Consider the following 14691-nt stretch of genomic DNA (forward strand, 5'->3'; position numbering starts at 1 on the left):
ACACAGCTAGATGCTCATTATGAATACCGACATAGTACAGGAAAAAAAACATATTTAAACTGTATGGCTTAAAATCCTATGTCAGAGAAGCATTCATTGGAATGCTTATCCCAGAACTATCTAGAATCAAGGAAGTATATCGTAAAAGCAAGGTTCTCTTACAGGCAAGCAAGCTAAACTGAAGAATAGATATAAAGCTTGAAATTGTTTTTATGGACAAGGAGGAACAAAGATAAGTTTCTGTTCTCACAGAACGGCCCCAGAAAAAGCTGAATCATGTTTGCATACACTCCATAACCTACAATAAGCAGAAATCAAAGACAATGGATGATGAATTAAAGGGACACCTTAGAGTATGCATTACTCTGAGAACAGCAGACCACAGAATTACATGTAGATTGTGCTCCTGGGCAACCATGTGTTACTCATATTTTGCGCAAGTTGAGAGGAGCTGAGAAACTGACCAATGCTGCTGCTGCATCTCCAGCCAGTGGCAGGGAGCAGGTGGCAGGCAGCAGCACAACTCCTGCCCATCCACCCCCATTGCCAGAGCCAGGAAACCGACCAGCATTGCCACTAGGTGGAGCCAGAAAACCAAATCTGCAGTGGTCAGTTTCCTGGCTCTGCAAGCAAAGGGAATTGGGAGCCAGGCTCACACCCGGCTCCCGGCTCCCTCTCACTCACAATTTTGAATCACATTAATGCAAGTAATGTGTAAGTTGAAATCGTGTATCTCAAGGGTCTACTATATGCTCCTATGTTTCACAATTAAGTTTTCTATTTTTTTAAAAAACATTTTATTACTTATACCACGATGCAAAAGATCCACACAAGCCATCTGGAAACTATGCATAAGATTCAGTGAAGACACAGAGCTGTTAAATCAAGCAAAAATATTTTTCCATAAGAAACGTCTTGAGAGAAATAGTCAGTTTAAGAGAATGACCTTTTAACTTTCAACAGTATTTTAAGAAGTGCATCCGTCAAATGAAAGCATCAAACAAATGTGGCTTACCATATTTCTGTGGTGATTTGCCAAGGCTACTTGCCAGTAATAAGCTTGTCTCTTTTCCTGTTCCTTTGGTTCCACAGCCATTACACATTGGGATAGATATTGGTGCACTCTGAGTACTGGGAGGAGGAATATTTGGCCAGATTTTAGCAGCATCAATTAAGCTATTTCTGGTTGGCTGTTGGAGCAATTTTTTCCCAAAACACCAATTAGTTTAATGTACAATATTATGCATCAACTGAAGCTAAAAACATTTTATATTATTTTTTACAGTTTGTGTCAGTGACAAAGCAACCTTCCAATGGACTGGGAGTGTAGACACTAACTTGAACTCTGAACCACAGTAGTGTCAACTCACTGGATGACATGTGCTCATCTCACAAACTCTCTTTCCTTACACATTCAGGTATAACTTTCAAAAATTAACTAATTATTTTGAATGCCCTACTCAAGATCTTTAAAGGGGCACCTTCTTCGGAAATTGCTAATCATATACTCTGTGGCAAACAAAAAGCAAAAACAAAATACCAAGCCTCCTTTAATGAATCTCAAATTAAGCAGCACCCAAAAATCACTCATTTTTTGAAATCTTGTTCTTATTGTTTAGTTCTGTGATTTTCTACGCACAGTTTTACATTAAAAACAGACCAAACGTGACATCTTGCTTTAAATGATGCCAGGCATTAGAAAATGTGGAATATACTGAACTACACTTCTGGTCTTTTGTTGACACTCAAACTGAATTTCAATATGAGCTTAGTTAAATTAAGCATACTAAATTGGTATTGAAGCATACAAAAATTATAGACTGGACAGCTTTTTTTAAACTTTTAAAAAAAAAGGCCAGCCTCTCTCATATCATATTTTCTCCCACTTCATAACACGGCTCCATCTTGAACAGTTACCAATACTGGATGCAGATTATTTGTAATATAATCCTTCACAGAGTCTACTAATGGAGAATTTTATCTGAAGCTGTCAGAACAGGTAAGCAACTCCTTTCAGGACTACTGAAGATCCAGTTCAATAAATAAAAAAATCTGGGATACACTCAAATAGGGTGATAACCTGGTATAACTTCCCATTAAACTGAACGCTACCTCCACAGATCTCCCTTTCCACTAACAGCAGAGTTCTGATATCACAGCCCTTAAATTACATAATCAGCTAGAAAATTCAAGCTGTAGACTATCATACCTATTTTACCTCCCAGTTAATATTCATTATTTAAGCATTTACAACACATAGTATTTTAAGAAGAAATGTACAAACCTTGCTTAAACATTCATTACAGTAGTGAGAGCCCTTTAAACAGACCGAAGGCATCACATTTAGGTGCAAAGAGTTGGTGCATACACGTGATGTTAGCTCCGACTGTGTAATATGCTCCTCCAAGTGCCCTGGAGCCCCACTTGTAAATTCAGAACAGGGAAAATAGCCAGAAGATTTGCAGCTTTGAAGGGCTGGAAACTGATGCAGTTTGTGCACACCGCCATGACAGGACTGGAAATGGAGTTTTCCACAGCATGGCAGATGTTGACAGGAAGATACATTATTTTCTATACACATGCTGGGGAAGTCACTTGCAATGCCCACCAAATTGCTTCTAGCTGGAGCATTCTTGAGTGAAGATGTAGACTGATAAGAAAACCCTGACCCTACTTGACAAGTAATAGTCCCAGTGCTTTGAGAGTCTAATATTGTGCCAGAATGAATCAAGCTACCACCACCACCACCACCACCAAAATGCAGCTGAGGAGTGCAAGAGGAGTCAGATCCATGAGCACAGCAGCTTACTTTGGGGCTAGGTGAAAGCTGTATTTGCTGTTGCTGAAGAGAACGCACATCAGGAAGTGGTACTGCTGGAAAGAGGTTAGAGCCAGAATGAAGAGGAGATGAAGCATCCTTTAATTCCACAACAGCTTTCTTGTTCTCCATGTAATCTTTCTGGAAAAAAAAATAAGCCACACAGTCACATTTACAGGCACATTTTCTGTATGAGCCAATAGTTTACAGTTAAACAAAAAACAAAGCTACATTTCTGAGGGTACAGAAACCAGGTAATTGTACAATTAAGAGAACCATCATTACACTGGGATTAATGTTGTCCAAGATTTTGGGGAGAAATATCAGTAACTGTAGATAAAAAAATGAAAAACAAAACAGTGATTGAGGGCAGCTACTACACAGGAAGTGGAGAAAGCTGTGAAGACAATCATTACAGGTATTCTGAAATTGCAAAGCAAGTACGCAAGTAGCGTTACAAAGATACACAGCCAGTGCTGTAATGGTAAACTTTAGCTGATTGTAATGTAGAAGTAATAAAAAACTAGATAAAATGTAACAGGAACATATATAATTTACTTAGGCTTTGGCTCAAGTCCCTCTGAAAAGGCTATTAAAGAAGACTGGTAGCCATGAGGTGAAAGATGAATACCTTAAAAGGACAAAAACAGATAGAAGACAAAGTATGAATGCAAACATAAGACAAAGTAGCAATTTTCAACACAAATGTTGAATGTCCCAGTACTGACAAGACTGATGTTTGATATGCTTAACATTACGTAAGAGGGAAGATGAAGAGTAGTTCTACATCCCAAGCCACTATCATAAGCTGCATAATAAAGGACAGACATTGTAACAACAGCTGACACAACAGTTTTGGGTTGGCTAAGACTGGTTAATATGAGTAGCTCCACAAAAGATTATCAAAATTAGTAGCCATTGGTTCCAAGATGATCAATTGAATATTCCTATTTATTGTTTCCCATAATATGAGAGCAAGATTGAAGAGACAACATATGTAATATAGATAAAAGGAACATGCATGCAACATATTGGGAAATTGTTACTAGAGTTATACAGGCAAATATCTTGGTAAATTTTTGAAAGGATTAGTTTCTAAAAATCTATAGGGAATTTGAGGTATTCCCCCACCTTCCCACCCCATTGATTTGTAACCTGGTATTCAAGTCTGCCACCCTTTTTGTTATGCTCCCTCTGTTGCAATCAAAGACATTCACATGAACAGCCGTTTCCATAAGGTGGAAGCCCTGGAACACACTCTCCCACCACAGTCTGACAAAGACCAAACCTGTTGGAAGTTCTGTACCAGACTAGCCTATTTACTGACATGCAGATTGAAATGGTGTGATGTGTGGCTGGATAATTAATATCAATATGGTGGATTTAACATTTATAACAACAATATCCTGACACTACAGTAATTAAATAAAAGCTTAAGACCATCTTATGATTCAGGATGTAAGTCAATAACCTGTGGAAGACAGGAAGAGGCCCCATCTCCCTCCCTCCCCCCAAAACACACTCTGCAATAGTATAGTACTGCATGATTATGTGGAGTCATCTGATCCACTGTATCTGTTATGTTCTTAGAATACCAAAAAATTACCGGTTTTGCACTGAAAGGCAAAGTCTGCTCAGTGGTTGAAAAGCAATTAGAGAATTTCCAGAGCCATGGTTTAGCATCATTATCTGGTTGATGAAGCCATCCAAACGATCTACTGCAGAGATTCTCCGTTCTGTTCCCTTCCATCGTACAGCCATACAGAATAGTTCAACATTCTTTTGTCCCTCCTTTCTTTCATTCTTCCCACCTGTTAAAGATGTGCATATTTTTAATATTAATATTTTAAAATATAATAAATCCAGTGGATCTGCATGACTTGCAGTCAATTTAATAAAATGGTTTGGTTACAAATTGGATTTCTATAATATGAGTTGTTACTAATGTAGCTTACTCCTTCCTGTGTTTGAAAAGGGGAACCCAAAGCAAAGTGAATGGAAATGTTGCTTATTACATTCATGGTGGCTTCCCATTTCAGAAATGCGTATCAAGCAAAATTTGGTGAACACCACATATCACTGCTAGAGCTCTACACATGACTATATAATCCTGTTTCTCTCCCACAATATCAGCTCCTACCTGCTCCCACACATTATTTCTTGCATTTTTATCCAGCTCCCCCACACAAACTTAGATCCCACAAATCCCAGAAGAGAAAGAGATTCTCCCATGCTACTTAAGAAAAAAGGGTAGGTTAATATACATAATGATAAAAATTGTTTCTGAATTCCATGTATACACACACATATACACACAGAGAATTCAGAGAATTTTTATTACTAAAAGAATAAAACAAAAACTGGTTAAAAAGGATCATGTAAAAATAATTTAATGCCTGTTTTAACAGATATCAAATTTCTTTCTTTCTTTCTCTTTCTATCTCATGCCCAAATTTGAGTATCTTTATTTAAAAAAAATGAAAAATGTTTTATGCTGCTGAAATTCTATGTATGACAAACTGAAGAGAGACTCAGTGATCTGCAAATGACCACTTTTTTTTTGCCTACTCAATTCTGCCCAGCAACAAAGTGCATTTTACCCATTCCCACTATTATGGCAGTGGGTCCTACAGGACTCACAATCTTGCCGTAATTGCTATGTACTCCTAAAGCCACAATCCAGGACCAATATCGAATGCAATCTCTTTTGTTAATCCTCAGCACATACTAAAGTACATAAGCCTTATTGCTATTTCACCAAAGACACAGAGAAGCTAAACAACTTATCACCACGGCAAATTACTAGAAGACCTAATGATTAGAAATGCAGACTTCCCAATTTCTTCACCCATATGTTCCACTCAACCAGTGACCATGCTGCTCTCAGGTCTTCAGTACGTTTATGAAAGCTTAGCCTTAAACAGGAGAACTTGCATTTACTCCACGTTAAAGCTCCCCAGATTTAATTATAACATTGTATGTATGCTACTCTGAACTGTAGCCTGGTATTTGTCCTGTTCAAAATAGGATCAAGTTTATTAAATCTTGAAATTCAGATTCAGTGACTCTTAAAAGGACATTTGACTTAAAAAGTGTTTAAATAAGCGTCTTGATCCCTTTTACAACAAGCTTATTAAAATGCAAGGGTATTAAAATTGTGATTTCTTTTCACCTTTATTGGGTTTACTTTTCCTTTCCCCTCTGCTTTGCTTTACTCTGGAAGCACTTTCTCTTTCGGGCTCATGCTCTAAACGCTACAATGTTTCGTTCAAACGCTGAAGTGGACTATAACAGCCCAACAAAAGCCTGGCTGGCTTTTTAACTTGAGCGCCTTGTGACGCGCAGCCCAGAAGTACTGCCGAGGGTTGGCTGGAAACGGGGCTCCCACTGAGCACCGTATGGGCACGTGGCCAAGCGACGAAGGACGAAAACTCACGTTTAAACCAGGACGGTGATCACCTAAGGGGGCGCAGCTTACGGGCGAACAGCGGGACCGAGACACGAGCACAGAGAAGAACCCCGCGAGAGGACCGCCCCGGAGCCTGGGAGCAGGGCCCAGCAGCGCCATTGCGCCCGTAAGGGCAGCCAGGTTCCCCCAACGATGCCAAGTAGAAAGGGATTGGCGGGGGCCGCAGGAAGCCGCTCGTGCCCAGCCCTCTCCTAGCCCATGGCGAGAGAGCAGGCCGCGCACCGCCTCCCGCTGGGCTTTCCCCAGGCCCGGGCCTTTAGAGACCCCGCGCTCCGTACCCAGCGTCGCACCCCGCCCCCCGAGCCGAAGCGGGCCCGGCCCAGGCTGCCGCTGCTAGACTGCCCTCAGTCACCTGGGCCGCTCTCGTCGCTGCCGCTGCCGGTGCCGCCGCCGCCGCTCTTCACATCCCGGCTCCTCCCGCCCCTCACTCCCGCTTTGTTTTGCTCCCCCTCCTCTCCGCCGCTTCCGCCCCCAAGCGCGGCACCCAATGCCGGAAATGAACTCACTGTCGTAAACTGCCTTTGCCGTAACCCTGTCCCCCTCCCCCCGGTTAATACTGGAGGGCGTGTGGGAAAAGCGGACATTTAACGCCCCTCCCAGGGACGGGCTGCGAGAAGACTCACAGGAGTCCGCTCTGGTCTGCGGCAATGTCACTGCACGCTAGGAGGCGCCCTCCTGGAGTGAGCAGTTGGCCCAACGCTATAGGGACTGGCCAGATTTTCGGGGCTGTGCCTTATATAGGCCCCTCATACCCTCCCCCTTATTGTCCACACTTGCTTTCTGGTCGCCTTAGCCCAACGTCGGAGGGGGGCTTATGGGGGCATCCCTGGCGCAAGATTCAAATCAGGAGTCCTTGGTAGTGCTGCATCCTTACCCTGCCTCCCACTTTTGTGCTGCCTGCCCCCAGGGCAGGAAGTGGTCGGGAAGCCCAGTGTCAGTCAGGCCAGGATGTAGCTTCTGCACATTCCCATTCCTATTGTAACAAAAAGCAGTCAAATACCACTTTAAAGACTAGCAAAATAGTTTATTAGGTGAGCTTTCGTGGGAAAGCTCACCTAATAAACTATTTTGCTAGTCTTTAAAGTGCTACTTGACTGCTTTTTGTTTTGATAGTGTATAGACTAGTACGGCTTCCTCTCTGTTACTATTCCTATTGTAGTCTTCATGACACAATAGTAAGGTGACTTAAAACGGAAAAGACACAAGACAATAATTGTAATTATGGAGCGGTAAGCGTGTGGCATTTTACAAGATGCAGACTACACTTCAGTAGTCTCTGCCTTGGAGCAGTTATAATGGAACTGGGATTTTGTCAACACTAGTTTTCATTCAGCTATTGGTTACCAACAATTGATGTATCTGAATGGGTGTAGAAAAGGTCTCAGATAGACAGAACTAAAATGCAAGTGCTAGGAAGTCAAGATGCTGCTGCGATCAACCTGGGCAAGATCCCTGGGAAACATGTTTTAGTGATGACTTAGTGGACAAGCAGTGGGTGGATATTCCTGCACTGGAGGAAAGGCGCAGTTAGCACCAGTGCTCCACTGAGTTTACACATCCATCATACCAGTGTTTTCTGGGGTGGCTCCATCAGCTCCTGTAGAATTTAAGCTTTCTTTTGAAAGAATGCAGGGAAATAAGTCCCAAGACCTCATGACTGCAAAGAATGCAATGCAAATGTCAGTTTGCGTCATAAATAGTTTTGAGTCATAAAATTCCAACTCCTTTTTCATTTCAATAAGGTGTAAATTCAGAAACTTAATGATAGTTTAAATATCAAAACTGCTATTTACTACTTGCTATTCAATTGTTGGATTATGGGAGGAGTTTGACTAGAGTATCAAGAGTCAGGACTTTATCCCATCTGTCTGAGGGAAGGGTCAGAACCTCCCTCCTAGCCTGTAGGACCAGAACTCTGCACTTCCATTTTTCCCTCCCCACCATCTTTACTCTGTCCTAGGTTTGACCTCTGAGAAGGAAAATTAAGGTTTATCTACCCACAGTTTTCATGTTTTTCATTAAATCGCTACTTTAAAATGATGTAGTCACCTAATGTAGGTGCAGCTATATAGAGAGAAACGTGATCTTAGCATTTTATAGGTAGGTGACTGAAATTAAGGAATGAAATACCACTTGTTTTTTCAATTGCAGAAATTAAATAAAAGAAACCTTAATGTTACAATATCACTACTCTGTGTCCCCAAAATGACTAGGCCTGATGCTCCTGGAACATCAGTTTTCCCTCAGATGGCTTCAAGGTCTTTCATAAATGAGACACATGCTGGAGTCATAGAACTCTGTTCAGTCAAATTGGATTTACGTCACCATTAGGAGTGTCTGCTTGGAAAAATCCCACTTAATCTAGACATTTTAAAATCTTTGTTATTTTCCATTTCACGGAGACTATGGGTCTGTGGCCCTGTGAAATACAGGTAGAACCTCTCTTTTCTGGCACCCGAGGACCTGTCTGGTGCCTGCTGAGAGAATTTGCCGGCCAACGGGAGGTCAATATTGTCTAGCACATTACCAACACTTTTATTGTTTACTGAGCTTTTAGAATATATTTAGGGATAAATTACAGCTAAAGAACATCACAGAACATGGAGACCCAATATTGGTGACTGTAAACAAACTTTATGGGACCTCGGGAAACTTGGCCACACCAATGGCTGTCTAGCTAAGTAAAATCATGCCAGATTACGGATGTTGCTGGACAAGAGAGTTATGGATTAGAGAGGTTTAACCTGTATTTAAAAAAAAAAACAAAACAAAACCCAGACACTGAAGACCACTTTTGAGGAAACTGGTATGATTTTATCTGGGTAAAATGGATTAAGAAGACGTTACCAATTTATGGGAAATTCAATGTGAAAATATATAGCAGATAAACTCTAGCAAAACAAAACCATGTTTATTCATTAGAAAAATAAAAATAAATTCAGTACTTGCAGATTTCATCAACAGTGCTCTGCTAATTGGAAAAGAGACGTATTTTTATAGTCTTCTTACAAACAAGACAATTTCAACAACCATACTATCTATTATTTGCCTTGAAGAAGTACTTAGGAGCCCCACTCTAACTAGAAGGACCCATTGTGCTATTTTGGAACTGGAGAATAGCTTCTGAAATCTAAATCTTGTTACAGAATAGCTACTGTAAAACTCATCAAGATCTGACCTATTTAAGGTACAAAATTTTAAATTTTAAGGTTTGAATGCTCATACAAGTTATTCTCACAGTCTTAATATTACTGTACAAATTATAACTAATTAAATATTTAAAATTAGCAGGATATTGGGATATTGGTCCAAATCTTGCAGACATGTACATATGTGCTCAACTTAACTTAAACATGTGTTTGCAGGATCAGGGTCATTGTTAGGTGGTGTCTAGCCTGTTTTCTTAATCAGTCCAGAACAATAAACTTGTTTTAGTCATTTAAGGGCAGAATTAATGGTAACTGTCAAGTTGGTTTTTAAAAATTCACTAATTTTGGAAACGTCCAGTGGTGGTACAACATCTTGGAGTGGTTTGTCCAGAAAAAGAACGTAAGAAGGAAAGAAAGAGAAAGAAACTTACAATTGTTGGGAGAATTTTTTTCTCCAAACTTGTAGATGTTTATAAACCTCTAACTACAGGGGAAACATACAAAATGATTATATACTATAAAGTCCTGTCAAGTGCATAAAGTAAGCAAACAGAAAAAAGAGTGAGAGTGAGTGCGGGGGGGGGGGGCGAGCCAGGACTTCACTTACTTTACTTACACCCTTGTACTCCGCGTGGAGCATATGTCATCTACAAGTCTCCTCCGCTTCACTCTGTCTTGGGACAAAACTTCTAGCTGACCTCAGGAGTAACCAGTTATTGTCCTTCAATCTCAGTAGATTTTCTCCATGTTGTCCGAGGTCTTCCTCTTTTGCGTTTTACCTGCAGGTTCCATTTGAGAGTTTGATGGACAATGCTGGATGATGGTTTTCTGAGAGTGTGGCTTAGCCATTTGTATTTTCTTTCTTGATCTGAACATCAAGTGGTTCTTATCCTGCTCTGTTCCAAAGCTCCTCATCTGTGACCAAGTCTTGCCATTTGATGTGAAGGATGTACCTCAGACGTTGGTTTATGAATGTCTATAGCTAGTGATTTGAGGACTTTCAGTGGGTCTTGTATCCATACCAGAGTATACTCTTCACATTTGTGTTGAAGAGCCACAGTTTTTGTCTTCACAGATATTATTTGTGATCTCCATATGTGACAGAGTCTTGAATGCAGCTGTTGCTTTCCCTACTCTGGCACTGATATCCTTGTCACTTCCTCCCTCTCTGTTCATAATACTCCCCAAGTAGGTGAACTGCTCCACATCTTCCAGGTCATCCCTTTCCAGCATGATGGTGTTGTTGTTGGACTGGTTTATCCTCATTGTCTTGGTCTTTCCCTTGGTGATGCTTGGTCTAGTCATTGAGGCAGTTTTGTCTATGTTGCAAACTTTTCTTGCAAGCTTTCATGTCAGTGTGAAAGGAGGGTGACATTGTCAGCAAAATCAATGTCCTCTAGCTGTTTGAAAAGTGTCCACTGAATACTGCATTGATGGCAATCTGTGGTCCTGCTTATAATCCAGTCCATTGTGATTAAGAACAGGAAAGGTGACAATAGGCACCCTTCTCGCACTCCTGAGAGTATGCTTATTCTGTAAAGACACCGTTGTGAACAACTTGTCATGTTGAGGGTTTGTACTTCGAACGGGGCAGGTTAGTAATTTTGGATGGGATGCCATGGCGTTGCAGCAGTTTCCACAAAGTGTCTTTACGAATGCTGTTGAAGGCTTTTTCACAGTCTATGAAGGGTATGTACAGCAGGGAGTTCCACTCAAGCGACTGTTCTATGACCATTCAGGACTTCAAGGCCGTGTCTACACGTGCCCCAAACTTCGAAATGGCCACGCAAATGGCCATTTCGAAGTTTACTAATGAAGCGCTGAAATGCATATTCAGCGCTTCATTAGCATGCGGGCGGCAGCGGCGCTTCGAAATTGATGCAGATTGCAGCCGCGCAGCGCGTCCAGACGGGGCTCCTTTTCGAAAGGACCCCGCCTACTTCGAAGTCCCCTTATTCCCATGAGCTGATGGGAATAAGGGGACTTCGAAGTAGGCGGGGTCCTTTCGAAAAGGAGCCCCGTCTGGACGAAACGCACGGCTGCAAGGAGCGTCAATTTCAAAGCGCCGCTGCCGCCCGCATGCTAATGAAGCGCTGAATATGCATTTCAGCGCTTCATTAGTAAACTTCAAAATGGCCATTTGCGTGGCCATTTCGAAGTTTGGGGCACGTGTAGACACGGCCCAATTGATTTAAATGGGTGATGCTCCATTCATGTTAAAATAGCTCTGATTTACATCTAGGATCTGAATCCAAAACTGTTCTATTGGCTTCTTAGTTGTAGTGCTCTTAATTGTTGAGCGTTCCGTTCTTCTACAATAATATGAATGCCACATGAATTACATGAACACGCTGATCCCCTACAAATTCTATGTGTGCATTCTCATTGGAATCATAATAACACAGGTGTCTTTGTAGAACTGTGTTCTAAGGACTCAGGCCCAGATTCTCAGATATGCCATAGGCCTCTAACTCCCATTGAAATCAATGGAATCAGAGCCTGAACTTGCATTTTTTAAATCAATGGGGCTAGTCCTCAGTCCTCTGCATTGGTATGTGGGTGCCCATCACCAGGCATGTTGTTAAACAGGTACCTGGATGTGCTACTCAGTGACGTATGTTCACATATAAATGGGTTGGATCACTCTCCGAAGTAGTAATTTGTGATTTTGTTTTGAGTCTTTCAGGAAGCAAACACCAGACACACCTACTGAACAGGTATTTATATGCATCATAGCACAGGAACACACCTATGATTCATGAGCAACACTGAGTATGTCTTATTCCTATAGTAATTAACATGCACAAAGAACTGGATCAAAATTCCACTAAAGTAAAATGATAGAGTCTCAATGACTTCATTAGACTTTTTTGGATCAGGGTTACTGCTGGGGGCAGGGTGAACATTTTTGTACTTCCCGGAACCATGGAGATGCAAAGACATCATACTAGTGTGCTCACATCATTCATAGGTCCTGTTTAGTTTTACTGAGGTTTCTTGTGTACTTTGTGGAGATCCATCCCAAATGGGGAGATCATAATTTTCAGCAGGAGCAGTACTGCACACAGATTTTTTTAAGAGGGGGAAAAAGAAACCCAACTCATCCTGAAGACATTTCCTTTTAAAATGATAGTAGCGTAAAAAATATACTGTTCATAAAATTATAACGGAGATAAGACTATTTATGCTTATGTTCTGAAGTTACAGAGGTAGAAATGTAGATTGGATGTTAGGAAAATCTATTTCACCAGAAGGGTGGTAAAGCACTGGAATGCATTACCTAGAGAGGCGGTGGAATCTCCATCCTTAGAGGTTTTGAAGTCCCAATTTACCAAAGTCCTGGCTGGAGTGATTTAGTTGGGGTTGATCCTGCTTTAGGCAGGGGGCTGGACTAAATGAACTCCTGAGGTCCCCTTCAGCCTTAGAATTCTCTGATTCTATGCTCCACTCATACTTTAGATCTTGCAAAAATTAAGGCAAGTGTTTAACTTTGGTCAGTAAAAATAAATAAATGAATAAAGTTAAACAAATAAATAATCACAAATAGGTCAGTGGTTTGAGTATTGGCCTGTTGAACCCAGGCTTGTGAGCTCAATCTTTGAGGCCATTTAGGGGTCTAGGGCAAATAGATTTAAAAAAAAAAAAAGGTCCATGACCTCCCCAGGTCCCTTCCAGCTCTATGAGACGTGTATCACCGTACTTCTTGGCCGAATTAGCGCCCTTATTTTCTTATGCTGGTGGTGAAGCACGCCCAAACACACCGATGTGTGTTGTAAAATAAATATTACACCCATGACATCATAGATAATAATGAAGTGAGGCGGAAAGCTGAAGTTCCCCCAGTGATACTTGTGCATTGCTCGCTCGCCAAGCTTGTCCCGTGCTTAAAGCGGGAGCGGCGCTTGAGACCTCTGCAATAAGCTGCGCCGCGCCGCGCCCCGACTTGAGCTCTCCTGGCTTGTGCTACTGGCACCGCCCTGGCCCCCGCCCGGCTGCGAGTCCGAAAAGTTTTTAAAAAATCCCTTGGAAAGACCAAGTTTCCAAACGTTCCAGGAGCCGCTTTCTACCGGAGCTGATTGGAGGAGGCTCTTCAGGCCACGTGACCCTGCAGCCAATAGAGTCTTGGCCCGAGGTAGGTTGTAATGGTTCGGATGGGGGCACTGAGGGGCTGGGCAGCGTGAGAAGTTGAGGCTCCTGTCGCATTAGCTCCGATCGGTGGCTCTTGGAGGGTGGCGGAAGGTGGAAAGCGGCAGCGGCCGGAGCTGGGTGCTTCTCCCGGTGGAAGTGGTGAGCGCTCAGGGCGTTGCTGGGTCTCGGAAGTTTGGGGTACAACAAACGCCTAGGACCCTTCTCTTCCAGCTCCCCTTGTGGTTGCTACTGCTGAGTGGGGGACGGGGCAGGGAGGGTTTCCACGTGGCCGTGTGTATGTTTGCGGGGGGGGGGCGCACCCTATTGTGAGGCCAGGGGGAGCAACAACACCCCTTTCTGCGCCCTCGCTGCACTGTCTGCATCCCGCTTGCATCACTGTCGCGTTTCTTCCTTCTCCGAGGCTGTGGGGCCATGGACTCGGGTAAGCTCGCTGGGACAAAAGAAAGACCCCCCTTGTTTCTCCATCGCGCCCACCCCTCATTGACGACATCAGACTCCTTCTGGAACAGGACTAAGAAAACAAATCAGCAGTCATGTAGTACTTCAAAGACTAACAAAATGATTTATTAGGTGATGAGATTTCGTGGGGCTGACCAATTTCTCAGATCTGGAACAGGACTGTTACGTTTTGTCGAGGTTTGTAAATGTCTGGAGTAGTTAATATTATTTTCTGGATTTGGATTGGCAAATAGAATCAGAAACCCCTTCTGTTGTGGGAACAGTCTGGAAGGCTTGAGGCCAGGAAGCATCAAAGTAGGTAGGCATTTCAAGAGAGAATTTGCCTGATCTGCTGAGTTTCATTAAGACAGATTGAGACTCAAAAATATTGGATTTGATAGGTGCCTGAACTCTTTAATAGTTTTTTTTTCTGTTTTTTTTTTTAAGTTAAACCCTTTTTGGAGACATTCCCATGCAATTATGACCTTTTTTGACTGGGCCTCTGAAGTATGGTCCAGTTGTGTTCATGTATGCTCACAGAGGACATACTGCTAATTCTCAGTGGAATAGTCTCTTTTTCTCTGTTCTCTTTTATGACATTGAAACAAAGAGAAATAGGCCTTCATGTGATGTGAAGCCCAGCTTTGGAAGCTGCTTGAAGAGAATAT

The 14691-nt window shown here is 42.2% G+C and overlaps 2 protein-coding genes across 6 annotated transcripts in view; one reads left to right on the forward strand and one right to left on the reverse strand.

Annotated features, from left to right (window-relative positions):
- Positions 1 to 6746, reverse strand: part of MARF1 (meiosis regulator and mRNA stability factor 1) — a 40615-nt gene extending 33869 nt beyond the window's left edge. For 2 of the 4 annotated variants that reach the window (XM_075011294.1, XM_075011293.1), the window contains exons 1-4: positions 6640 to 6746; positions 4425 to 4629; positions 2285 to 2959; positions 1016 to 1190 (exon numbers count right to left, since the gene is read on the reverse strand). In XM_075011294.1, coding sequence (XP_074867395.1) covers positions 1016 to 1190; positions 2285 to 2959; positions 4425 to 4568 — 994 coding nt within the window. In that variant the 5' untranslated portion in view covers positions 4569 to 4629; positions 6640 to 6746. Of the gene's footprint in view, positions 1 to 1015; positions 1191 to 2284; positions 2960 to 3376; positions 3450 to 4424; positions 4630 to 6639 lie in introns of those variants that run through there. The other 2 variants (XM_075011295.1, XM_075011296.1) reach the window with 2 other exon arrangements.
- The window catches only part of NDE1 (nudE neurodevelopment protein 1), a 41725-nt gene continuing 33330 nt past the window's right edge, over positions 6297 to 14691 (forward strand). Inside the window, exon 1 of one of the 2 annotated variants that reach the window (XM_075011299.1) lies at positions 6297 to 6393. The gene's annotated coding sequence lies outside the window, so the exon portion shown is untranslated. Of the gene's footprint in view, positions 6394 to 13594; positions 13724 to 14691 lie in introns of those variants that run through there. The other variant, XM_075011297.1, reaches the window with a different exon arrangement.

The sequence above is a fragment of the Carettochelys insculpta genome, chromosome 16 (genome assembly GCF_033958435.1).
Source record: "Carettochelys insculpta isolate YL-2023 chromosome 16, ASM3395843v1, whole genome shotgun sequence".
In the NCBI taxonomy this organism is placed as follows: domain Eukaryota; kingdom Metazoa; phylum Chordata; order Testudines; family Carettochelyidae; genus Carettochelys; species Carettochelys insculpta.